At 38.2% G+C, this 25,373-nt stretch overlaps 2 protein-coding genes and 2 long non-coding RNA genes across 17 annotated transcripts in view; 3 read left to right on the top strand and 1 right to left on the bottom strand.

The window, feature by feature from the left end:
* The window catches only part of LOC149118149 (uncharacterized), a 15,064-nt gene extending 9,211 nt beyond the window's left edge, over positions 1 to 5,853 (top strand). For 4 of the 6 annotated variants that reach the window (XR_016207393.1, XR_016207389.1, XR_016207387.1 and 1 more), the window contains 2 exons: positions 1,111 to 1,195; positions 4,975 to 5,853. This is a non-coding gene — a long non-coding RNA (uncharacterized LOC149118149). Of the gene's footprint in view, positions 1 to 1,110; positions 1,196 to 2,237; positions 2,337 to 4,974 lie in introns of all 6 variants that reach the window. The other 2 variants (XR_016207388.1, XR_016207394.1) reach the window with 2 other exon arrangements.
* Positions 5,834 to 22,929, bottom strand: LOC110061225 (uncharacterized). Of its 9 annotated transcripts, none has more exons than XR_016207383.1 (9): positions 22,763 to 22,929; positions 11,728 to 19,022; positions 10,757 to 10,835; positions 10,157 to 10,303; positions 9,892 to 9,992; positions 9,251 to 9,334; positions 8,158 to 8,238; positions 7,698 to 7,763; positions 5,834 to 6,546 (listed from the first exon to the last, which is right to left on the bottom strand). It is a non-coding gene; the product is annotated as an uncharacterized LOC110061225 (long non-coding RNA). The 9 variants fall into 9 exon arrangements; XR_016207384.1 differs by having other exon boundaries at positions 10,757 to 11,886; positions 14,669 to 19,022; XR_016207385.1 differs by having other exon boundaries at positions 10,757 to 10,832; positions 14,669 to 19,022.
* On the top strand, positions 20,024 to 22,000 carry LOC110061245 (transcription factor LBX2-like). Its single transcript, XM_020768077.2, has 2 exons — positions 20,024 to 20,518; positions 20,881 to 22,000. Exons 1-2 carry the CDS (start codon positions 20,224 to 20,226, stop codon positions 21,201 to 21,203), a joined length of 618 nt encoding a protein of 205 aa, XP_020623736.1. The 5' UTR covers positions 20,024 to 20,223; the 3' UTR covers positions 21,204 to 22,000.
* Positions 22,920 to 25,373, top strand: part of LOC110061347 (uncharacterized) — a 19,889-nt gene continuing 17,435 nt past the window's right edge. Inside the window, exon 1 of the mRNA XM_089290131.1 lies at positions 22,920 to 23,796. The gene's annotated coding sequence lies outside the window, so the exon portion shown is untranslated. The remainder of the gene's footprint in view (positions 23,797 to 25,373) is intronic.

The raw sequence follows: 25,373 nt of genomic DNA, 5'->3' as shown, positions 1-25,373 counted from the left end.
TACGTTCAGAGAGACCCAACTGAGGACAGATTCTTAGCTGTGAAAGTTCGAAATCAAGTGCAACGGAACAGACCTAAGACATACCAGAAAACGTTCTCATAATTTCAATTTTTTTCTCACGAGTGAATTACGCTCAAATCGTCTATACTGATTTTACTGATTTACCTATTTTACCTATCCCAAATCTGCGAAACTACTAATGATTAACACTGAAATATGATTTTCCATTTTCTTTGAATTTCACTATTGCAGCGCAAAATTAGCAGAATCCACTCAAATAACGATGAAAATATATAAGGTGCACACTGCTCAGGGCTAATGTTAATCTTGGATGGAGGGGGGGGGGGGATTGTGGGCGTGCTTTGGGTCGGAGTCGATTCCTTGAGCTACGTTTCTTTCGTAGTCAGTGTCTTGTAACTGTAATCATGATGATGATTCAACCTTTCTCCCGTTTACACATTTTCTCTACTTATCTGATTCTAACTACTTTTCCTTAATGCTGAACAGACTAACGAGTAAATCAATTGATCTTCAATCCATTCATCAATCGCGCCCAATATATTGATGGTTTGATATATCGTGCCCATATTGATGGTTTAAACATCGGTAGCACACAGCATATCTCGTGATTCTACGATTTTAAATTGATTTTTGCTCGAGTTTGGTTCAGCATTTCTTATTATATACAAAACATATCAATTCTACAACGCAACAAATCTCTTGTCACTACTGGAAAAGTTGGAAGTCTTTTATTACCGCTTGTTAAATATACATTGCTGGTCAATTCTTGACTCATAGCCGTTCTGCCGGCTTTCTAAACGTTGGGTTTAAAATGCAATTACAATATTTGTACAAATTTCCAATTGATTGCATTTGTTTTTTTATAGTGCTTTCAGTTAAATAAGATGTATCGAAAATAGTCTGATTTGACAGCATTTTATTATTAGTAACACCGTCCATATACATCATCTCAATTCTCGTCTCCTCATATATACTGGTCGACGAATAAGCCCGTCACTATATTTACGTACATGAGGCGCAGATTTCTGATCCTTGAACAAGGACCGCTTCCTTGATTTCTGTTTACTCACCTGGCGTTGTTTTTTCCAGTTTCAGATGAAGTATCGTTAAAGGGCATCTTCGTTGATTGGCCACGATATGAATAGAAGATGTCACCCTTAAAACCAGCGCCTAGGTAAGATTTTGATTCAGTAAAAACTCGCGTATAAAAATCCAAAATTTAAGAACCTGTTAGGCTAAAATTTCCCTGTTAAGCACCCTTCACATAAGAACCATTCTAGGCTAAAATCTCTATATAGGTTCTTATTTTCAAAATATAGAGTTTTTTCAAATATATTGCAGTACATCACACGCGACAAAAAGATAACAAAAACTAGCAAGAGCACTGGCAGTGTTATAAGAACACGATACTGTACTGTGAATGATTCAATATAAAAGCCACATCCATAAGTACAAGTTGTTGCCTTCTTTAAACAAATATTAGGAACCTGAATAAGAACCTAAGTAGCCTGATTTCACAGTAAACACCATTTATATAAGAACCTATGGAGGCCCACTTGAAAAAACCCAGGTTCTTATTGGCGGGCTTTTGCCGTATAACGTACTAGTAAAAACTCTGGCTACAGTCAAACCCAGGGACATGTATCTGACCTGCGGAGGTTTGTGACGGAGTCGGTTACACATTTATTATTCCAAAAAGTTAATTCCCAGAGGAATACATTTCAAGTCCGGCTATCGACTTGGTATAAAAAAAGTTCGACCGAGTCTGTTATTGCCGTAAGCGAGTTAGATATATTACCCGACAATTCTTCAATAATCATCTGGCTTTCTAAACTAATGACTAACATGAATTTTTACATTTGTGGAATTTTTTTGATGAACAAAAAGTTAAGGTGCTTTGCTATTTTCACCTAAAGTTTTCGTACCAGTCTACGACAAACGAACACAGTCCTTAGTGCTAAATGAGTGTGTTTTTGAGTGCTTTCATAAGTTTCGCAAATGTTTATCCTATATCTCATTGATTAGTTTCATTTGACGACATTTCGTCACCGTCATTATTTGCACCATCTCGTCTTCTCATAGTTGGCGAACAAGTCTGTCACTTTTCATTGCACAAGGCGCCCAAATTTCTGTTCCGTGAACGAAAACAGACCTCTCCCCCCCTCCCCCCACGCCCTTGATGGATGTTTCCTCATCTCGGCGTAGTTTTGTCTCAGTTTTAGGTGAAGTTCACTTAAGGCCACAGTTAATGCACAGTCTCCGTTGATTGGACTTAACATGGATTAAGTTTCCACCCAAAACATTTTTTTGACAAGGTAAGCTAAAGAGAACCTAACAACCAGTTAAAACACGGGCTATTCTCAGAGACCCAGGAACAGATATTCTGAGCTGAGAACGTTTGCAACGGAAGAATCGGAAAATTAAAGAAAGTCGTTGGTACCTTTCTCGTTGAATTTTAATTTTCTGTCGAGCGAATTGCGTTCGGGTTTGTTTTGAATTGTATCCCAAAAACTCAAATGAACTACATATAATGATTAAAGTGATTTTCCACTTTCTTTCAATTTCAAAATCAGCGCGCGCATATATAACCTGAACGAATGAAAAGATGCAAGATAATTCCTTTTTACGTCGTTGAATTGCAAGATTTGTACTATTGTTCATCGCTTTTGTGTTTTCATTATTTTCTTTTCTTTGGTGGAGTGGAAGGCGTGGGCGTGGTTTGGTTTGGTTTGGTTCCTGAAGCTCAATTTCTTGCTTGATGATCTTTAAGTCACTTACCTGACGGTCTTACCTTTAATGAACGCACTAAATAATGATGATTCAACCTTATTCCTGTTTATAGATTTTATCTACTTGCACAATAAGATCTTTTCCCTTGAAGCTGATCAAAACCAGCGATTTAATCAATCATTCTTTTTTACATTGATGGTTTGTAATATTCGACGGCAGTTCGCAGCCATTCCCGAGTTGATTCAGTCGGCAGTCCTTATTCGAATAAGTTAATTCCCAGAGGAATACATTTCAGGCCTACCTTAAAACTTGTGTAACAACAACTCTCACAATTGGAAAAGCTCGAGTTTTCAATTAATTAATGGTACGTTGAAATCATTGTCTGGTTTTCTAAACGCAATGCTTCAAAAAATACATTAATATGTAAAGAACATTTTTAAACACGAATTTAAGGTATCAGGCCATTTTCACGTACGAAATCTGTCCTAGCTGAATGCGATTGCTTTTAGTACTTGAGTTAAAAATAGTTTCGAAAATGGTTATCCTACCGCTAAGCTAGTTTGATTTAACGACATTTCGACGCTGTCTATATTTTCAAACCCACGACAGTGATGGCCTACTTAAAGCGACTACCGAATGAGACCAGTAATGAGCCAATACTAATATTTTCAGTTTTCGTGGGATTTTGGTCATAACAGAACCAATCAGGTCAGCAGATTTGAGAGAACAAAATGACTGTACAAGAAAATAGATTATAACTCGGTTCAAATTTATTAACCTCCATTGATATCAATTCAGATTCTTAAATTTACATGTAAGATGGCAGAGGCCAGCAAAATAAATAGTGCAAATGTGTTTGCTTTTTAACAGAATCTTGTTGATTAATTGTATTGTCTTAGAATTTTAATCTGTCTAATCTCAGAAACGGAGCACTCTATCAACATGCAATCAAAATGATTATCGTACGCGTGGTCTAGAAAATCATCAGACAACAGGTGAAGCCAGCAATGAAAACAACATGGGTCTATTTTTGATCATAAGGAGTTTTTGTTGGGCTTATTTCCGAGAGGATTATTTACGGATGGAGATTGTGTCTACAAAATAGTTGACCTAGCTTATATTTGGAGGGATATTGCACGTTAAAACCGTGCAGTTCAAGTGTATAGAACAATACCGCAAGGAAAAAAATCCCTCCACATAACGATATGACTAAAACACAAAACAGCTGCCAAAAGTTTATTATAGCATATAATGTGAAAATCAGGTATAAAATAGACATTGGGAGTAAAAGCTAATAGGCTTATGATCAGGGTGGAGAGGGAGGGGTTTATATTTATATCTAAAGGCTTTTTCCATTTGCATTTTGCATTTCCTTTTGGAATTTTCAACTTTTAGAATTATTCTAATCAGGTTACTTTAAAAATGAAAATCGTTATCCGCAAAATATAATTTCTCTGTAGAGTATCAAGCGGACAGGTATTCAGATTAAAGAAAATGATGAATACGGCATACTTGACAGAACAGCAAATATTCGTTAGCTTAAACAGAAAAAAATCTGCTTGCGTTCAGGTCTGACTGAATCAAAACAGGGCAATCAAAATTATCAGTGATCGCGTCGAAATAATGGCTCAACTTTCAAAAATTTCAGGAGGAAATATATATTTGGAAAAAGTGTCGCATTCTCCTCACAATGCAAACGATGCAGAATCCGTATAATTTATTTTCATCTGTCTGATATAAAGCTTCATTGAGTGCTCTATTGATATGTTCTAATGTATAGAGCGGTTTTCAATTGAGTGTCGTAAAACCAAAACCAAATCAATTACTTACCAATTAGACTACTCAGCCAATCTCAAACCGAAGTAAAACCAAAACCAAAACCAAAGTAATTGTCTAATTACTTTCGACACTCGATAGAAAACCGCTCTATCAGAGTCGACTATATCAATTAACTATATACCTACCTTATCTTTGAGAGTTGCCCGAAATTACAGTGTCGGCAGAGCCTGCACATATTGAACGTAAATACTACCATTAAGTTCTCTCTCTAAATTAAATGACATGGCTAGGGTCATATGATAAATATTTTACTGGAGTACCCATCGCCTGGTTTCCTCGTAATTGGTGGTATCTTGATCACCGTAACTTACACGAGTACGAACACGATCTCTTTAGCGCACGGTTAAGATCAACAAATTAATTTATATATTTGTTCTTTTTCAGTGTCTTTGCTACTGCTTGCTGTGGATGTAGCTCTCAATCCATTAGAGGGAGGACTTTGTTTCAAAGCACTCAGAAGGACAAACCAAGCGGATAGCCAGAGGGCATTTATTCTAGAAGTGCAGACCTGAATATCGAGGAATAGCTGATAAGAGGGTTCACAAAACGCGTCAAACAAAAAATTTCTCGAGAATCATGCAGAATCTAGCTAGCAATTTTACACTCAAGCAATGGAATAAGGGAGTGTAACGCTACTCAACTGTCGAATTTGAATTCAGTTTAATAGAACTTAACATTTCCATTGACTCTGAAGAAACTAGCGGTTTAGTTTTCAAAGAACTTGACAGTGCAAAAAGTAGTAGCTTGGACAACTTTTTTTCGGGGTAATCACTGCACGAATGACTGCTGCCACAAAATAACATAATGGAGCATGTAATCACGCCATGTAAACACATGGCTTGACTGCATGCTCTGTTGTGTTATTTTGTCGCGGCAGTGATTTGTTCTGTGATTATTTTAGTATCATGCCGCGGCATTCATTGGAAAACTTCTCTTAAAACTTTCTCGGATAAGTTGAAACTTATAACTGAATTAGCAGTTTCATGAGATAAAATTTTTCAAAACGGGTCACGTTTTTACTTGTTACAGTCGGAAAACATTCGTCAGGCTTAAATTGTTGTTTTCAGAGTTTCGACTTAATTATCTATTCACTGTAGTCATTTGACAAGTTAGCCTTTAGTTCATGCTATATTTTTTGCTACTTGGAAGTGTTGTCTAATCAATGCCTGAATTTAAGTGTTGTAAATAAGTTTACTCTTAATTTGAATTAGTTGTAAATAAGTAAATGAAACAAAGCAATTAATAAAGTATTCACAACTTTAATTGTCTCTTATCTTTATTGTCTTTTTGATTAATAAGCAAATAAACAAAAAAAAATCGCGCTTTTAAAAGGGGCCTGGAAACTAGTCGGAATGTAGGCTATCTCTTTTACTATTTTTTGACTATGTAGGGTTGCCAAAAAGAAAAAAAATTCTGCGCTTTTGAACAAAGTCTAGTCAGAAATCAAACATATACTTTGACTTTTGATGAGAGAAATCCGTTGCACAGTGCAAGATTTTTCTCGCCAAAAGACTTGGTATATTTTTGACTCAAAACATGACGCCATTCAAAAGCGCAGACTTTTTTTTTCTAAGGACAATTTTCCCGCCAAAAGACTTCGTTTTTTTTTTTCGACTGTTTTTTTAGGTCTCTTTTAAAAGCGCAACCAAGCGTTAACCAAGAAAACGTTTCCCGTCGAAAGACTTAGTTTATTTTTTGATCGAAATTTGAAAACGTTACTTCACAAGTTATGAAAGGCAATGAATATGAGCACTCCGCTTTCTAAAAGCCCAATCACTACTTATTCTTAAGCTTCCCATGGTGGACGAAAAGAATGTTTTGTTCAGTACATTTGTATTCGCACAGATTTGATTCCTTTACTGGAAACCATCACTAGCAAGGACATATTACAATTTTGCTCTGTTTAGCTCTTTTGTCACATAGCATCTGTCGAACCTTCTGTTGTTATCTTTGAACCTGAAAGAAAAAGCGAATGACATAAATTTCAATGTAAATACTATCGTAGTAACAATGATTGGTGTCTCTACAGTTCGACCCAGTATTATTGCTTTGCTTTTCTCTACAAGCAATCAACACTTGCATGGCTGATCTTTAAAAGTAAGAAAATGTTTGTTCCAGATTGGTCTTCATTCATTGCATGTACTAACACAGTCCAGTTGTTAGCCAATATTTTCAATTTTGCCTCCCCGACCACAATGAAGCTGCATATTAGTATAGGTAATCATACGGTTTCGAGTTCAATTTGGAATTAATTTGCACGAGTGAGTTTTTTAAAAAGCTGAAATTGCACGAGCCGCTTCGGCGAGTGCAATTTCAGCTTTTTGAAAAACTCACAATGCAAATTAACTCCAAATTGAACGAGAAAAACCGTATGATTACTTATTAATAATATAAACATGAAAAAATTCGCGCGGAGGAAGTGCCGGAAGATCTTTCTTGAAGCCATTTTTTCTCATTTGAGAAAACTATTTTCAAAGTTTCAGCACAAAATTTTCATCATCATTTAACATGATATCATTTTCCTAGAAAAGTTGCTATTTTCTTACAGTCAATCATAATCCAGAATTTCGATGTGTAATTTGCACTGGTGTTACACTTTTTGCACTGATGTTACACTTTTTGCACTGGTGTTACACTTGAACTGCACTGCTCTTAGCCAATCAGAATCGAGTAATTTTTTCATGTTATTATTAAACTTGAAAATAAAGTGTATTACATGCCCTGCATTCCATTCAGGAGCTGACGCTGATCAGGTACATTTTGATTTACATCTTACACTCAATAAATTTGTAAGTTCTCAATACTTTTTCCACATATTTCTTTCAACTGCAGATATGAGAATTTGGTTGCAGATCAAGACAACATGCCAAATTATGTTTTTATTCCCTTACTCTTGTCACCCGTTTGCTAGAAATAATGTACTATGATTGTTCATAGAAATTTGATTTGGGTCCCCTGAAGTTTAACCACATTAACCAGATCAGACAGTCATACACTCTAATTTGCCAGTCGTAAAGCCAAGTTGCCCTTTCATAGTTAAATGGTGCAAGCATGAACTACTTTCTATGAGATATATTCAATTTCTAGTTAGTGGAAACTGTACTCACCTACACTGAGGTAGTAAAGAGAAGTTGTTTTTCAATCATGCTTTGTCCAGTGAAATGGTCCAAAAACTGTTGAGAGAAACAATTTGATAAATAACTGTGCTTCGGTGCATACTTTCTTGCCATACGGACATACATGTCCTCACGGCAGAAGAATTGTTTCACAGGTGAACAAAATATTACAAAGTATGCATTCACTGAATTGATGGTCCCACCTGCGAAAGACAGCCCAGGTAAACTCAACCTTTACTCCTTCTTGCATTAACATAACAGTAACACACGTACACTGATTTAACTAGACATTGGAAAAAAACATGTCCTGCAAACCAAGGTTATCCCAACCAAAACAGGTTTGAATAAGTACCACAACAATGTTGTTTTAAGTCTACTGGAAAATGCTTCATCGCATTTCCTAAAAGACTGAAATTAAAGAATACTGTTAGTATTGCTACATTGTACTCACCTATATTGATGAGAAAAGTTTCTTCCAATCTTTTGTCAGATCAGTGTTGTATTCATTGTTTGCAGTAAAATTGTACAGAATCTGTTGGAAAAACGAAAATAAATAATAAAATAAATAAACTTCTAAATGAATTGATTTTTAAGTTAATGTATTGTTCTTGGTTGTAATATTGGAGAGTAAAGGGTACATTTTAGAAATGTAAAAATAAAGCAGAGATTTGGCAGATCTTCAAAATTTGGATCTACAGAAGACACGGTCCAAACTCGAACCCCAGGAACTCAAATCTAATGCTAACTCGAATCAAAACTGATTTCCACTAGAAATCAAGAGGAGCACCTATTAGAAAGGAGGGTGCTAAATCAAATCACTACGGTATGTATTATTCTCCCCCAGTTTTGATATTGACTAATTTCAAACTTCTTTACATGCTATTATGCCAACAAAATTATAACCTCACTCAACTATCTCCCCCTGAATGGGATGCTAGTCCACCTCATCATAGGCATAGGCTACATCATAGGCATTGTGAGAATAAGATGACTTGCCCAAGACCTGGGTGGGGTACTTGACCATGTTTGGGTATAGGGGTGCAGCCAAGGGTTTGAAATCCTGACCCTGTTTAGGACAAAAATACTCTAAAAACCCTACCCAGTGTAGGACAAAGAAACACAAAGTAACTAGACCTACCAGTACGATCTATTCTGTCAATGCACGCTAGTTATAACACTGATAAGTGGAGAAAAATTGTTTTACCGACAGCAATAGCATTCTTGTCCAGAAAATGATCTGACGTTGATTGATGACCTTGTAATGGCCAGTTAACGTCTCTCAGCTCTTAATACCACACCCTGTTAAGGACAGGTTCTGACCCTGTTTAGGACAGAGGCGAGTAAAATTTGTATACCCTGTTCAGAACAGCAAGGCCAAAAATCCATACCCTGTCCAGCAAGTTCCCCCTCGAAGCCCAAGAGCCAATGCAATGACACCAACCAGGGCTTGAACCTGGACTGCTCGATCCGTATTCCAACACACTACTTGATGTATAGTTCACCTCTGTCAATTAATTATGAGAATACTGCTAAGTTGTACTCACCTACTGCTATGATATAAAGAGAGGTTCTTTTAAAATGCTCTGTCTGATCAGTGTTGAATTATCAGCAGAAAAATCACCTAGAGTCTGTTGGAAAAAGTGAAATAGATTTAAATGGCATGTACAGTTGAACCCCCCTATTTCAAACTCTCAGGGGAAACAGAAAATGGTTTGTAATGGCGGGAGTCTGAAATAGCCAAAAGTAAACGAATTAAGGGCAAATCCAAGGGAAATGGGTTTGAGTTTAAAATAACGGGGAATTCAAAATAACCGAGCTTGAATTAGCCAGGTCCAACTGTAATCAATTTAATCAATATCTAATTTAATGCTTTCTTCTGGGTTAAAGTCTCATGTAGTGAAATAAGGACATTTAAAACTCTTTCAAAATAATATTTCCCCGGCAAGTAAGACTATTAGAGTACAGTGAGTTCTCAGCTGCTCCATCAAACAAGTGTACTTAAAGTAAGTTAAATAAAAAATACAGTATACAATCATATTAAATATAAATGTACCTGGCTCAGTCAATGTTATAAAGGTACATGCACAATAAAACTACCTTCAGTTCCAAGAAAACATTTCATCAAGCAGAGACCTCTTACTATGGGATTTTCAATTTACTGACAGAAATGGAAAACCACAATTACCTAAAATATTGCGACAGAGACGGCGCTGCACCAGGCAGGCCGTTCTTCTTTAACCATTCATTAGCTGTTCCATTTGCATCGTCAATGAAATGGTCCAAAATCTGTTGAGAAAAGGATGAGAGAGTGAGATAACTTTTATTATATCCTTTCAGGGTTTCTCAAACTATAAAATAATTAAACTATTCACCATCTTATGTAGAAGAAATAAGATAAAACTGAAACAAAAACTATACAACAAAATAACTGCTAATTAAATTGTCATTGCCTCAATCCATTGGTACTCACGCTTTTCATCCACAGGTCCCTCCAGCCAGTCCACTCCCTTGTGTAGGGGGTAACGGAAACTGCACCATCTGCTGGACCTGTTTCTCCAGATGGATCAGCTTCCTTTGCAAAGAATGGCATTCACCCTCTACGGAATGAGCATAAAAATAAATAAGACATTAACTGTGCAGCAAACAAGAAAACTAGCCAAAAACATCACTGGTCCAAAGTGGATCATTGATACCAAAAAAAAAAAGACAAGTTTTATAACATAACTAAAGCAAAGCATGCACTCTGATTGGTTAATTCATTGTCTACTATTTACCCATGGGTGTACGCTACTGACATGTGTGCTAATGTGATGTAGCTAAATAAGAGGACTTGTTTTGCTCCAATGTGTTAATGTTATGGTATAAAACAAATAGTAAATGCCACAGCTGTACACTATTAAGTTATGGATGCACTTGGGGGCTTAAGAAGCTAGAGTCACACACATTGCATAGATAGTTTTCTTGGAGGAATTGCTTCTAACTGTATCACAATTAATGTTGTTTAAGTGTTCCTCCATTGCTGACCCAACATCTACAAGCTGTGCACAAACTTTTTCCTATGATTTAGAGAAATCATTGTGCCACCATTTGGGAGTTTTTCCATTGCATCACCATGAGTATAACATACTTCTGGAAAAAAACCAAGAAGTTATATTGTGTACCAAAATGTTGCAGAGAAAATCATAACTCTAATGACTGAGTTTGGAAATTGCTTATTTATCAAGTATTTCAATTGATTTTGAAGTGCAGTATACAGTACAGGTCATATCAATTCCTCCAAGGGAGTCTATATAGCTTATGATTGGCTTTCAATGATATAGTGACATTTAGCTTTAGAAAACACTTGATCTTCTGCACTAATCTTCCCAAACAAAAGGAAAGGGATATGCCATTTGTTTCAGCAGGACTTTGTTGGGGAGGAATGCATGACAAGGAAGGGGGTAGGGCCCCAGGAAAATAGGGGACGGGAAGAGTATGGGAGATAGGAGGGGTCAAGGGGAGTGGAAAGGGCAGAGGGTTGGGAGGGGAAAAGGCTGGAAAAAATAGCTCTAAGAATCTCATTTACTAATGCAATAGAATACTTTCAAAAGCAGGAACCCAAAATGTTATTTGACTTGCATTTAGTGTGTGCTGTATGTCTTGTCACCATCCCTTTTAGGCTAAAGTGTCTCGTCGCATAATCCCTGCTGAATTTTGAGAGAAAAACAGACTGCTAGCAGTCAAGAATTTTGTATCTATCTTCTGAGACTTCTGAGCAAAGTAACAAACGAAAATTCACTTTTCACATGAATAAAACATTTAAAACATGGGGTAAGTCTCTGCGATTACCATATGCTAATGAGGCAAAATTTTGACCCAATATTGCCTAAGCTCTCGTAAGCTTGACAGTTTGGACTGTAGGCTTACTTCCAGTGAAATGGTAAACCCTTTTACCAGTACAGTGCTGTGGTTACATATTAAGGTCAGTTTTGAACTATACTTGCGTTTTTGTTTCCCTGCTTCATCTCGATGAAGAGGTTACCTTGCTGGTGCAGCTTCTTGTCAATTCCAGGCCATGGGAGATTGTACTTTTCTGGATTTTGTGACTTGTATCGGTACATTACTTCAAATATTTCTCTCAAAACGTTGACCAACAACCAGAGTTCTGGTGTCTAGTAAAGCATACTTTGAATGTGATTTCCTGGGCAAAGGTAAAATGGGCATTGAAGGTAAAATGGGCATGTAAAGAAGCTGTTTGTCCATCTTAAGATAAAGAGAATCGTATTCACGAAGCTGAACTGTCTGGAAAATTTTCCTATATACAAGTTGTACAAAAGGCAAAATGTGCATACTTTTGTCCAGAAATGTCAAGAAGGATGAGTGCACAAATGTCATGTAAGCTGTCAAAAGAGGTGAGCAAAACTAGCAAGCTGAGTACACAACTTAACTTATATAACTATAAATTTTTGCGTGTTGTTTTCAATTTAATGGAAAAACATGGTCCTTTATTTTTGTCACTGGATTTTGCTTTGAGATATAATGTATGCAAAAAAACTCCGCTTTTCCTGGCAGCCTCTTCAGGTGTTTATTTGCTGTCAAGTCAGTGTGTGACTGCAAAAATGTTTTTTTTTTTCCTGCTCAACAAATAGTAAAATGATGATTTCACATCAACGGGCGAATGCAAAGATATTGATTTCACTTCAAAAACAGCGAAATGTTGATATGATCAAAGAAGTTGATTTCTTATCAAAAACAACAAAATGCTGATTTCATGTCAACACGTAAGCTCAAAGATGTTGATTTCACTTCAAAAACAAGAAATGTTCATTTCACATCAACACATAAGCTCAAAGAAGTTGATTTCACTTCAAAAACAGTCAAATGTTGATTCCACAAAAACTCGTAAGCTCAAAGATGTCAATTTCACTTCAAAAACTGTCAAATGTTGATTCCACAAGAATGAGTAAGTTCAAAGATGTTGGTTTCAGTTCAAAAACAATCAAAAGTTGATTTCATGAGAACGTGTGAGAGCAGAGATGCTCATTTCACATAAGGAACAGTGAAATGCTGATTTCACAAGGCTCTTGTGGAAAGGGTTAAAGTTAGGACTAGAAATTAGTCTAATGTTATTCAGCAGGGTTAGGGCTTCCCCTGTGGTTTGTTTAGGAAACTACAAACAGTCACCATAGGTTGATTTCACTAATGATTAGCCAAGTTTGTTAATGAAATAAATAGGGGTGGCAGATTAACCGATTGACCCTTCTGCACAACATATAGAAGGTCTCCATACATGTACATCTGTATGTCTGCTGATCCCAGAAGTTCGAAACACTACAAATCATGTACATTTGAAATAAAATCAATGCAAGGTTCCTGGATCACAGATCTCTGATACAATCTATCGTTACTTGTTAGCCATTATCCACAGGACTCTCTGTGTCAATAAATTTTAAACAAAAATCCATTCCCTTTACTTATATTGCTGTTTACTAAGCTGGCCACGAAACTTGCACAGAACATGATCGCAATGCAGGCCTCGAAGGGTCTCTTCGCCTCACCTGCGGAAAACATGGCAGTCAATGCAAGACATATTTTATCACTCTAAAATCAGTTCTCCCTTTCCAAACTTTGTTGCTGGCAAATGGGCCACAACTCACAAGAGGATTTTTTTCTTGGGCAAGAACTGCTCTACACGACAATGTCTTTATATTAACTGCGTCTTTGCGGACTCTAAAATTCAAAGCTCAACCGACAAATGCATTTTTCGCTACCGTCAATCAAGTGTTCGGTGGCTCCTCCCAGGTTCCAAATACTGCCGAGCGCACGGTAATCAAATCATTGAGCACAGTTCAGACAACAAAACAGTGTTTGGCAGAAGTCGGAAGCTGGGAGGAGCCGCCGCCCATTTAACTGACGGTAGCGAAAAACGCATTTGTTGGTTGAACTTTGAATTTTAGAGTCCGCATGTTATTGAAAGGCGCAGTAATTGAAGACCACATGCAAAAATTCAAGCACTTTTGAGAAAAAAGAAATTTGACGCAAAATCGTCACTTGGCATGGTTTTGCACCAAGCCATTCAAATATCCCAAATCTATGTCTGAAATGCCTAACAGTTACTCACCAGTAGCTATGCTAAAAATGACCAAGTTGTGTCTTGAGTCTTCCAAATTACAGGGGATGGGAGCAGGAGGGAAAATGGCATGAGCTGTGAGATAAAGGTATGGGTAGTGGGATAGTAGGGTAAGGGAGGTGGGAGGTTCTGACCCTTCTGTACCCATACCCTCCCCTCCCTTACTGATGAGCCAAAAGAGAGTCTGCAGAGGAAGGCTGATCCTTTTCACCCTGATAGTCACATTACTCTTTTCATGGGTTACTATAGTTTCTTTTAAGCACCTCACCAAGATATATATCTTTTAGTAAATTAAACTCACAATCTTTTAGCAAGCTATTACTTGAACCTATACTAATCCTGCTCCTTCAGTGTGAAATATCGTATCTTTATGATGTCATAACTTTCAAGTTACTACAAATCACTTTGTGTAATTAGTGATGTTTTGAAAAAAGTAGGTTGTTTGCATTGTAAGGGTTTCCCCTGTTATGGTCACATGACTTACCAAATATGGTTGTAGAAACAAACATGGCCAAACAGATTATATTTCAAGATTTCATAATGGTAACAAGTCTTTCTTTTAGCAACATATTTTTAAAAATGGTAGTTAAATGCATGTAACCTATAATAATCCAGCTTTCAAGAACTTCGGAGAAAGAAACTGTTACATTGTACCATTTTCACATGCAAGATACAAACACAGCAAAGGTCAGCAAAGCTCTTCTTCAGAACTACATGTAGCTATAGGTTTGCTCAAGTATTCAAGATTTAAATTACATCAAAACAGCTTTCCTGTCTACTTATGATTACCTAGACTTACACAGGACTTAGCTTTATGTGTTGTACAATGTAGCTTTCAGCAGACGGAACTCACCATGAGCTGAATGGTTTTCCACCTTATTTGTAGTACTGCAACTCTCGGACAAACCATCCACTAACTCTGTAGTTTACACGTTGTTGAAGCTCTTCAATATTACTAGTACTTTCAGCGAAACAGTTTCCCATAACTTGAATAACGTGGCCTCGTGATCGTGAGAAACTGGGACCTAATGTTTATCCCAATTCTCTCACGATCGCGCTTCGTGCTCGTTTATGTCGCAGTTCGCCTGAAATAAATACTTTACCGACCTTTACCGTACATTGTTTGCAGCATGTTTATAACACAGCCTCAATTTTTGTTCATTTTGAAATTGAGAAGTAAAATCTATCTCGTTTTCTGTTTGAAAGTGCGCTATCATTTGATGACGGAAATTGATTTGAAAAATGGCTCTTCGGGGCGCGAAAAGACTTCGGGACTATCAGTTGAGTAACGCTGAGAAACGCCTAGCCTGTGAACAGGTTCTGGCTGAAAGGGCCAAAAAGGAACTAGCTGAGAGTGAAGTGTCCTGTCCACAGGCTAAATAACGCCCACCTGGGCGGTTCCAGTACGCGAGTTCTCCGCAGATCGAGAGGATAGAAAGGATGTCAAAAGACGCCTCAAGAGGTTTTCAAGTGTGTTTTTTTTTTTTCTGCTGACTGTCATAAAAACAGGAAAAATGGAAAACCAGCTGTAGTGGAACTTTGACATAATGAAAGGCCAAGGGACTGGCTAAATATGTTCCCAAAATAAACGAGTTTTCGTTATATTGAGTCTCTTTTCCATGCATTTTATTTTTACTGGGGCGAAGAATATCGTTGGTTATACCGAGGGCTCAGTTATACCGAGGTTCTTTACATCGATGTTCTACAGCACTCAGTCACACACTGAGCTCCTGGACTTTACTCGGTTCCAAAACTATCGTCAAGAGAAAGACGAAAACACTTGAGTGGTGACACGAAACAACAGCCTTGCGGAACAGATTAACGCCGGCATTTGCGGGACAAAACACGAAGCGCTTGCCTTAGCCTCTTGCAGGCGTTCAGTTAGTTGGGGCGTAGCACGAAAAACGGTTTTGCTCGCCGATCTTCGCGCTGCGCCCCAACTAACTGAACGCCTAGAAGAGGCTACGCTAGCCTAGAGGATCCCGATTCGCCCTCTAGCCCATTGATCCGCCCTCTGCAGTTTACGAGTTTTCGGTGGCCTTTCATGTTATTTTTAAGAGACCCCGAAGGAGACTAAAACAGCGGCTTGAATGGCTTCGAAGGAGGCTAAAACAACGGCTGCGAAGTGTAATGGGACGGTAATAACTCGTCTTTGATTGAGACCTTTACACAGCTGCCGGCTGTTATATACGATTGCGAAATGCTAACTGTGAAGACCCACGCATTGCTGTCACAATGGTGTCTTGTTGACATTGGTATCTTACCAGGAACAACAGGAAGTCTAATGTGATTCAGTTCCTGGACTCCTGGAAGTCCAGGAAACGCATATCTCTGCGTGAAATAAAGTAGTTATCTTCCCAGGTCTGTTATCTTCTGTACGATGGTGCAGTCATCAATAAATTCGTGTTTTCCGGCTCACAAAAGCTAGCTTCCCTGTTCTTAAAAGTGATCAGTTTTCTTGTTGCTTTGGAGGAGAATGGAGAAAAGCAGTGGTCCTTTAAGAAAACCAAGCAAAGATACTCAGTCTTTCGGTTTTGTTTTGTTTCGTTTATTTAAAATAGTATTATACCTCTCAGTTTCCAAAGCGAATTGCTATTTAAGAAGGGATGGATAACTCAAAGTTTGGTAATTGCATTGTATTGTCACATGTGCTTATTTGGACAGCGTAAAGTACTAACATGAAAAAATTGCATTTAACCAACGGATTACCACCAAAGTGGATGACATTTCGCAGACGTGAAACGTTCCTCAGCACTCGAATAATTCATGATTTTCTTGAGAATTTCCTTCAGATACTAATGGTCTTTTACGGGTTGTTACTAGATAATTTATCAGCCATGTCCTCAACGGGAAAGGAACAATTATAATTAATAAGTACCTCCCTCAAGATACTGCTGCCAATATTTTTTGATTACATGGCCAACGGAAGGAAAACTAATGAAGTGTTAGACACGCCCCCGCAGTTTTTACCCCCCTCACAAGATTAAGGTATTATCACCTCCGTAAATTATCCAGGAAAAAACGCTTTTTCTGGTGTTTAAAAATTCCGACAGTGCTAATGAGTTAAACCCGAGGAATGAGAAATCATTTTTATGCCAGAAATATTTTATACATTGGCTGGAACTAAGTGGCAACAAAAGTCGAACAGAGCCATTTTGTAAGTAGCACTGATTAGGCTGGCTTCGCTCAGCTTCAATCAAACTGCCACTGATTCAATTGGCTTGCTTGCGGACACTAAACTACTGTTTGTTATCATTATCTGATTATATTCCATTCTAGACTAAATAGACTAATTAAATAGAAACCTGACTTGTTGGGCGTTTTCCAAATTGGTGAAGATTAATTTTCTCCTAAGCTTTTCCCCAAATGATCTACGGACTGTGCAGGAGAAAAAACAGTTGTTACCCGTCAAATGACTTCGATATTTTTAGTAATTTGCGCCGGCTGAGTTAAATTCTACCATATTATAAATGAATCAAAGAATAGTTTATGGTACGATAGACACAATCGGGAATTTGTCGTATTCAGTTTTCAGTTTAATGTGGGGTTAGTTTCGGGTTTTTATCCAAACAAATCGACAGGTTTTAATCCCGAAACTGTAAGGTGTCTATTCCACTCACAAAAATCCTTAACATGCCGCTCTGTTCGCCAGGGTGTCGAGTTCATAGCGGACTTATCCACATTCTTCATGTCTGTGTTTGACAGATTTCTGTGAAAAATGAGGTATTTTCCACTTGTCACGGTGGGAAATTTTCGCTTAAAAAGGTTTTGATTGTGGCGCTGGTTAACAGTGTCATTCGAAATGGCGATTAGCGGCAAACTTTGACAACGTCGCGTCCTGTTACGCGGAGGCGCGAAGACCGGACGCCTTCACTTTAGGAGTATTCACTTGATGTTATTACTTCATTTTTCATCACACAAGTGACACTTCAACAGAATGTTATTAATAAAAAGCGAATTGCATCTGTTGAAAAACAACACGAGCGAAAGAAAAGACGTGTAGGGGAACTTACAAAAAAACAGCCTAAACTTTTAATTGAAAGTTGTCTGAAACAAAAGCCGATTATAGATGTCTGAACCAAGCTAATTGGTCTATGAACCAACTCGTCCAACAGACCTTGGGCCTAATTGATATGACATTGTTTTGGCGTTTTTGACCCTCGTTCCGGCTCTATAGGAATAAACCTTCTCTAAACATACTTCTATAAATTCAATTTTTAAAAGTATATTCTTTTCCGTTTCGTTCAGTCGCTACAAAAGAAAAGATCTGGCCTGCTTTTAAGGAAAAATTCCAGAAACGCACTATGTGGCTTTTAGCTGTTTTTGATAGGTGGGGTATATTTACAAAACACACGAGTTCCCTTGTCAGTATGAGCGGCCTGGTTCCTGCCAAATCCCGGTCGCCAACAGAGCCCTCGGTAAAATTAGCCCATACTCTTTCCTTCGACCGGACATAGCCAGCGGCAGAATTGTAAAATTTTCCTACTGTCCACAAGAAAACTGACTCAAAACTGATGAATACTTTTTTCATACTAGCAAAAACAACGTGTAAAAATGCATATTTTGGGCTGCGTTATACTAGACACGTCAGTTCAACTGATGATCAACGAGTTCTTGGGGTCCTTAGTTACAACGTGGTGGAATTGAGAAAGGTTTTTAGGCATTGTGTTGATCATTTTTACCTGTCCAGTTGTCAACTCCTTTTTAATCCGGCCCAGCAGCATTTCCGCCTGAGGAAATAAAATCGTTTATCTTCCAAACAGACCATACCACAGTGCAAATTTACAATATTCGTTCCGAGCAAAGTAAAACTAATTAATGCCAATTGCAAGATTCAGAACTCATATGGAAGGAAACATATTCGCTCCTTTCCTCCTCTCACATGATAAAAGGGTGAAAACTCTGAAAGGAACGGGTATCTCAACGCATTTAGCGCTCTCAAAGATTGAATATCTGCTAATTTTACGTTCTATTAATAGTTTGTTTGATAGGCGGTCAACAGCTGAGGAAAAACTCTCAACATGATATTAAGGGAAAAAATACGTTGAAATTATCCGGGTTTTTTGATGTCCTGTATTTCTTTAAGATTTCATATCTGCTTTATGCGTCACTCAGACGAGAGCCGGTGAGGCGGGACAAAGGTAAAACATCCAAAGGTTACTGTCGTCTGTCAGTCTTTCGTGGTGATACTGTTTACTTCAATTTGACTGTGGAAAAAAAAAGATCTTTTAGCTCTCGCTAAATCTCCTCAATTAAACAAAGGTCGTGAAAAAGTACAACAGTTTCAGAATCTGTTCTTTTTTTAGACCTTTTTCTTTATTATTTTTAAAGCCAATTTGGAAAAATAAACGAATCGGAGAAGATTAAAAGGTACATTAATCAATCCTAATGGAATTAAAAGCCGTCACCAGTCTAAGGTTTGAACAGTTGTCTAAAACCTTGTCCGCTAATTGCAGCTGATATAACGGTTCTCTTTTCAGGAAAGTTAAGAAACAAAAGGAAAATAATGTTTTTAAAGGAACTGTCAAAGGCTTGTTTTGATGAATTACGCAGCGACCAATTAGCAAATGGCACTCAAGAATCGTTTTAACGCACTGAACATAAAAGCATGAAGAGAATAAACACAGAAACAAGCAAAAAGGGAACTTAATGGCTTTTATTTTGCATCGTTTTAAGATTGTCACAGGTTTTAGGGGTTTAATAGGGTCGTCGCTATCCCTGAGTAAAGAATGCGAGTAATGTGCGGCGCCTCAATGTGAGCTTAACCATGCTTAAGGCTGCGTGTTTCTGTGGGATATCGCGTCAATAAAGACAAAAGGAGAAATTAATTAGGCGATTTTAGAGATAATTTTGCTCTGGCCGCGTGATAACACGGTGGAGTAGTTTTTCCATTCGTGTAACCCAATCCCATTTTGAACGCACACGTATCACTTTGCAATTTCCAAAAGAAAATAAAAGGGCCGTATGGCCTGAAAGCTGTTGACTCAAAAACTCGTGTTTTGCGAGATAATTGCTCCAACCACTTCATTTACAAATGTGATTTGGCAGCTTCTAAAATGTTGTCTTTGTCCTAACAAGGTTACATTGATAGCGATGACAGTTTAATTCAATTTATCTTCGGTTTCCAAATTTGACGGGCTGCCACGCTAATTGAATTACTTCATGAGCGCTCGAAAGCTGATTGGTCGCAGGGCTAGGTAAATACTTTAATTAATTAGTCATCAATTTCGCACAAGCTGTATAATTTAATTGGCGCATCTACAGGCTGGGTGAAAACTCCGAGGTGGCTCGCTCTCGGTGAGTTACGAATCAAAGGCCCGCCACTCTAAAGCTATTTTCGATCACAGAGCTTTGCGTAAAGTACTTGTGCGATTTTCAATTGCCGTCGTGCGGTAGAAGCTTTTCCACATGGAGATACAAAGAAATGAAAACAATTCGTCTAATTCAAGTACGGACAACGTGCATGGGAGAAACTCAAATCACGGAGACAGAGTTGCCAGTAACAAAGTATTGCCTTTTTCTATTGAGGCAATCCTAAGCGCTCCGCATCCTAAGAAAGAAACGCCGGCTACAAGAAAGCGGCCGCTTTCGAATTGGCAAGAAAACTCTGCGGATTTGACGTCACCCCTTTCAACTCTGGAGGACTTTACAAGTAGCAATTTGCCAGAAGACATTTCAGTTAATACAGCGAACGCCGAAATAGGTATGATGAAAATCCTGCTGTTATTTAACTCTACATAGCCAGGAAACTCTTAGTGGGAAGTAATTCCGCATAAGCTCTTGAAAGCTTTTATTCTCTCGCGCTTGTAAACACATCTCAAAATTACGTTCTCTCGATCAAATCCGCTTCCACAGAGTAGTATAAATATTAGTGACCTGGAACAATCTTGAAGCAATCGAAAAACAGTTTTAGCTTTGTTGTTTATTCACGATTTGCATAGCTCAAGCGGAAGAGTTGATTTTCCTTTCCTCGACTTTTGTTTTCATTTCTAATGCGCGGTTTGTTTTAAAAAAAAAATTTCAGTAAAGTTGTTAATATGGTAAATATGGTGTGCTGTTTCCTAGCTTCGAGAAGTCTCCAACAGAAGCTTATGGCCTTTCAAGCAAGACTCAACGCCAGAAAACGACGGAAGGCGAGAACATGCTTTACGAATCAACAGATATTTGAGCTTGAAAGACGGTTTGTGTACCAAAAGTATCTTTCGCCTTCTGACAGAGACGAAATTGCACAGTCGCTGGGAATTTCTGGAGCGCAAGTAATAACATGGTTCCAAAACAGAAGGGCGAAATTTCGAAGAGATCTGGAAGAATTAAAAAGCGACGTTCAAGCTGCGAAGATTATGGACAACAAGCAAGTCAGCCGATTGTGCAAGCGTTTGGAAATTTAACGAAGGCCCTTAGGGGTGCTTTAATCTTGAAGCTTCTTCCATTTCTGCGGGCTGCCTACTCAGTTGTTATAGACTTCTTCTCCACAAGAAAAATTGCTCAAGGTGTTCTTGTTTTCCCTGATTTCGTTTTCTCGATCCATGGACGTTCATTCACAGACAATTAACATTATACAGAACCACTCAGTATAGAAACGCATGGTTCAGTCGTGGTGGATGGTTTAAAATATACGTAGATTCATTACTAGTTTACAGAACTTTTAAGTTGTCCTAGTCGAACCGATTGTTGAGTTTGTAGTGCGGGATGTTTGCGTTTCTCTCGTTGATTCTTTCATTGAATCTGTTGAACAAATCTTCTTAAATAACATGATTTGTCTCAAGGTTAAATGCTCTGGTTAAACTGTACCGGCCACAACCATAAATCATTGAACGTAGTGACACAACTGAGGTAAGACACTAAATGAACCATAAATCAACCGGCCTGTCTACTTAGCTGGAGACGGCAGATTCACTGATTTAAGCCAAAAAACGCCGTCATAGACAAGTTCCGGATATCACGTTTTAAAATCTAACATGGCTCTAAATTGAGTTGACTGGTTTTCTTTTCTTTCTCGTGTCCAAAATGTTTGTTCCGCCTAATATTGTTTCCTTTCTTTAAACACTCGCGTACTCATACAATGACCGGCTGCATGTCAACGTGATACCAGTGCCAAAGTCCTTGATAACTGTAAAAGAAAGGTTGCAAATATCAAATTATCGAGTTTCGCGTTTGTAGATATGAATAAACTACGAAGACATAATTTCTTTGTTGTTTTGTTCTTCTTCCTGAAAGACAATTTTTTGGTTTGTTGCATTGCTTCGTCCATACAGAGCAACTTACAGTCAACTTAGCAGTTGCGCTTTTCTTGGCGATTCCAGGACCGCCATCTTAGGCTAGAAAATTCTACAGTCCTGTTTGATGAAGCCCTTTTTTGAGGAGCTAGCTTTTTTAGACATACTAGGCTAGCAGAAGATGTAATAGAATCATTATCAGAGGTTTCCTTTTGTGACAAATAGTAACACCAACATGCCTGCCTGAATGTGAAATATGCCATCTTCAATGTGTTATCTTCTCGCGACAGATTGCGGGAGGGTCAGGGAAGCTTATTCAATCAGGACAATACCTTTCAAAAATGATTTATAAACTAAGGAAACAGAAGTGTGAAACCATTCGTTAGCTTCCAAGAGAGCTTTTGTCTCTTTATCCAGTGATGGATTGTCTCGCTGAGGGGACTCGTGAGAACTGGTAAAAGAGTGTTTTTCTTGCGGTGGGTGCTGTTTTGTGACCAACTCCGCGATCAAATGAACACTTTTCTTCTCGCGGTGTGAGGATCGCCACTTACAGTTCCAGTGGCGATCAACTCTGATAGATGACTTGCTTTTGTTTTCTTTAGAGTTTCAAAGAGTAGCTGAAAAACTACTGTTTTGTAAAGGATATAATACCGCTCAGTGGCACAACCTAAAGATGCTTCGTGACCCACTGTAAGGTTACATCCAAAACTCTCTTTAGAGTGTCACTTTACCTGCGTTTAGCAATTCTGTTGCCCTGTTTTCTGTCTCATCTCTGCATCGTCATAATCAACCAATCTTGATGCATTTAACGACCATTAAAACAATTTCAAATTGCCTCTAGCTTCGCGAAGAAACACTACATCGAATTTGGTCCACAAGAACAATCAGGAATTCCGGATTAAAGGGCAATAATCTATTCGGTATAGAGCCAAGAAACACAATAAGTCGTTTACGCACTTGTGTACGTACGACAGCATGATTTATGGCGCTTTGAAATTTAGCGTCGACAACATAGTCCCCCAGAAAGCTTTAATAAGCAGTTCTTTAGCAGAGGTTAATTTTGAGCCGGGCATGTCGACATTTCAAAGTCGCTTCTTCACTTGCTAACAAGGATTATTTTCAGTCACAACTCGGCAGAGTCTAGAAGAAAATGGACACCACGAAACAGACAGGTTGCGGAAGTTTTTGAATCTCTAATTGTAAGTCTGAGCCGAGTATCTAGAGTAATATCTCTCTCGTCTGCCAAGGTTTTTCCTCCAAGTGAAAAAAGAAACGGATAAAGTAAAAGAAAAGGTGATTCGTGAGTGGTTTGGGGAAATCATGGTGTATAGGATTCACTCAAGCAAGAACCTGACAAAATTTGTCAGGAAACATCCAAAATCAAGGGAAACTATGTAACTGTTTCGTATTTTTTTTTTAAATTAACTTAAATAAAAAGAATTCCAGCAAATTTTTTTGCACAAACTACCGAAAAGGTGTAACATAACAAACTGAAATTGAAACCCAGATAGTAGAGATAGACAAATAGTAATCACAGAGATGTGAACACTTCATCTTCTCTGTCATGTCATTGTTTACGTTGCGAACTTTCTGTGCACTGAAAAGGATTTTAGACGTGGAATGTTCTGTAAATGAACGGGATTTCAGCAGAGAACACAATAGAAAAATAGTCATTAATTTTAACGGCGACAGATATAAAGGGGATTTGTGTGAACTTTCACTGCTGGAATGTGAATTCGTACACGGACTCAACAACTAACCACAGGTAAGTGGTTTTGACTTTACAAAGCACTAGAAATATATTCACTACTCCAAAATACAGCATGAGAGACACACTTGAAGTTTCTTTACATTTATTGAATACAGCTCAATATTTGAAGCGGTATGATTGTTATTTGTGGACAATGCCAACGTAAGTCTTTAATCCGTAAAACTAATAGGTGCTTCAATCTATACAAAATTCCACTGATATCGCAGCATCAACGAACCCCTCGACCTGGGTGGGGTTTATTTTATCAGTTTACTCTTTCGAAATCTAGTGCTAAGCTTCGCTAACGACCTAGTGAAGCTTCATCACTGTATTTCTAAAAACATTAGTAAGTGTCCATTGCGCTCGATACTGTCGATAGTCTCTTTTCGGGCCTATACTTGGAGAGTGTTCTTGTACAGAAATGTTTTGCTCGGCCCTCCGATTATTAAGTAATGCATAGGAAGGAAGGTAAAATAATTGGTCACGGAATTTAAGGTGTGGCTCTCCTTTCCAGTGTTCCTCAGGGTCCCTCTGACTTTATCAATTTTATTCTGTTCACTAGAAGTCATTATAATCTGAGCGCAAATTGTGTTTAACAGCGATGCGTTAGCATTGTGTATCGAGTTGAGCTTCTATCAACGGAAGTGTTGAAGTAGCCAGACCCAAATGGTTAACAAGATTGGAAACTCGGCGCTAAAGCGGTGCTTCTTTCTGAAACAGAACCAGAAACTTAAGTGATAAACTTACGCCTTTTTCGTAGTAATGATGTGATAAAAGGTGGAAACTGCGAACAGAATACCTGGTGAAACTTTAGAGAGGAAACGGATCAGAACCTGAAAGGTTAAACTCGCCGCTGTAGACAACAATATAAACGCACTTCACAAGGGCTCCGGCGTCAACGGCCCTTTCTCGATTTCAAAATCTCGTTACCCGATCAGTGTGTTTAACACTAGGAGCGACCTCGTACCTAAAATAACCCCCTTAACAGCGCCAAGAAGTTCAGAGTTGTCTAAACAAGGTTGGCAGGAAAAAAGTTATCTTTTGATCAGACACATCAATCTCTGCCATCGGTAAAACTGACGCGTACGTGCTCCCTTAGAAATGACCTCCACAAATGAAATGAAAAAGTGTGTGTAAACAGATAACGCTGACGAGCTACGCTCGAGGAACACTGCACGCACTGGATAACAAGAGAGGTCCTGTAATAATAAACCCACTGTGGCAGCAAATGTGCGTTACACTACTCCTTAGTACGGTTGTATTTTGGTGAAATTTCAAAATACCACAGCCGTACAACTGACTTTCTAGGATAGAGAGACACCCATCGCTATGGATCCTGGAAAATCTCTAAGCAAGAGTTCGCCCCCTGGCTGCATGAAGTCAAGTAGCATACCGTTTTGAGAACCTGTAGCAGCAATTTTAGCTATAAAGCAATCAACTATGTTGTATTTTGGCTAACTCTGAATAAATACGACAAAACAGACTCGATTTGGAAATGAATATGGAATCTTTTTGGCTCAGAACCTTTACAATTTCCGCTCGATTATGCAGTGTCGTGTTCTCCTTTACTCCAATTCTTGATTGCTAAGCTC

Source organism: Orbicella faveolata, unplaced genomic scaffold, assembly GCF_042242905.1.
Source record: "Orbicella faveolata isolate gen_17 unplaced genomic scaffold, um_ofav_v1 contig_1, whole genome shotgun sequence".
Classification (NCBI taxonomy): Eukaryota; Metazoa; Cnidaria; class Anthozoa; order Scleractinia; family Merulinidae; genus Orbicella; species Orbicella faveolata.
This window is presented reverse-complemented; position numbering and strand designations above follow the sequence as displayed.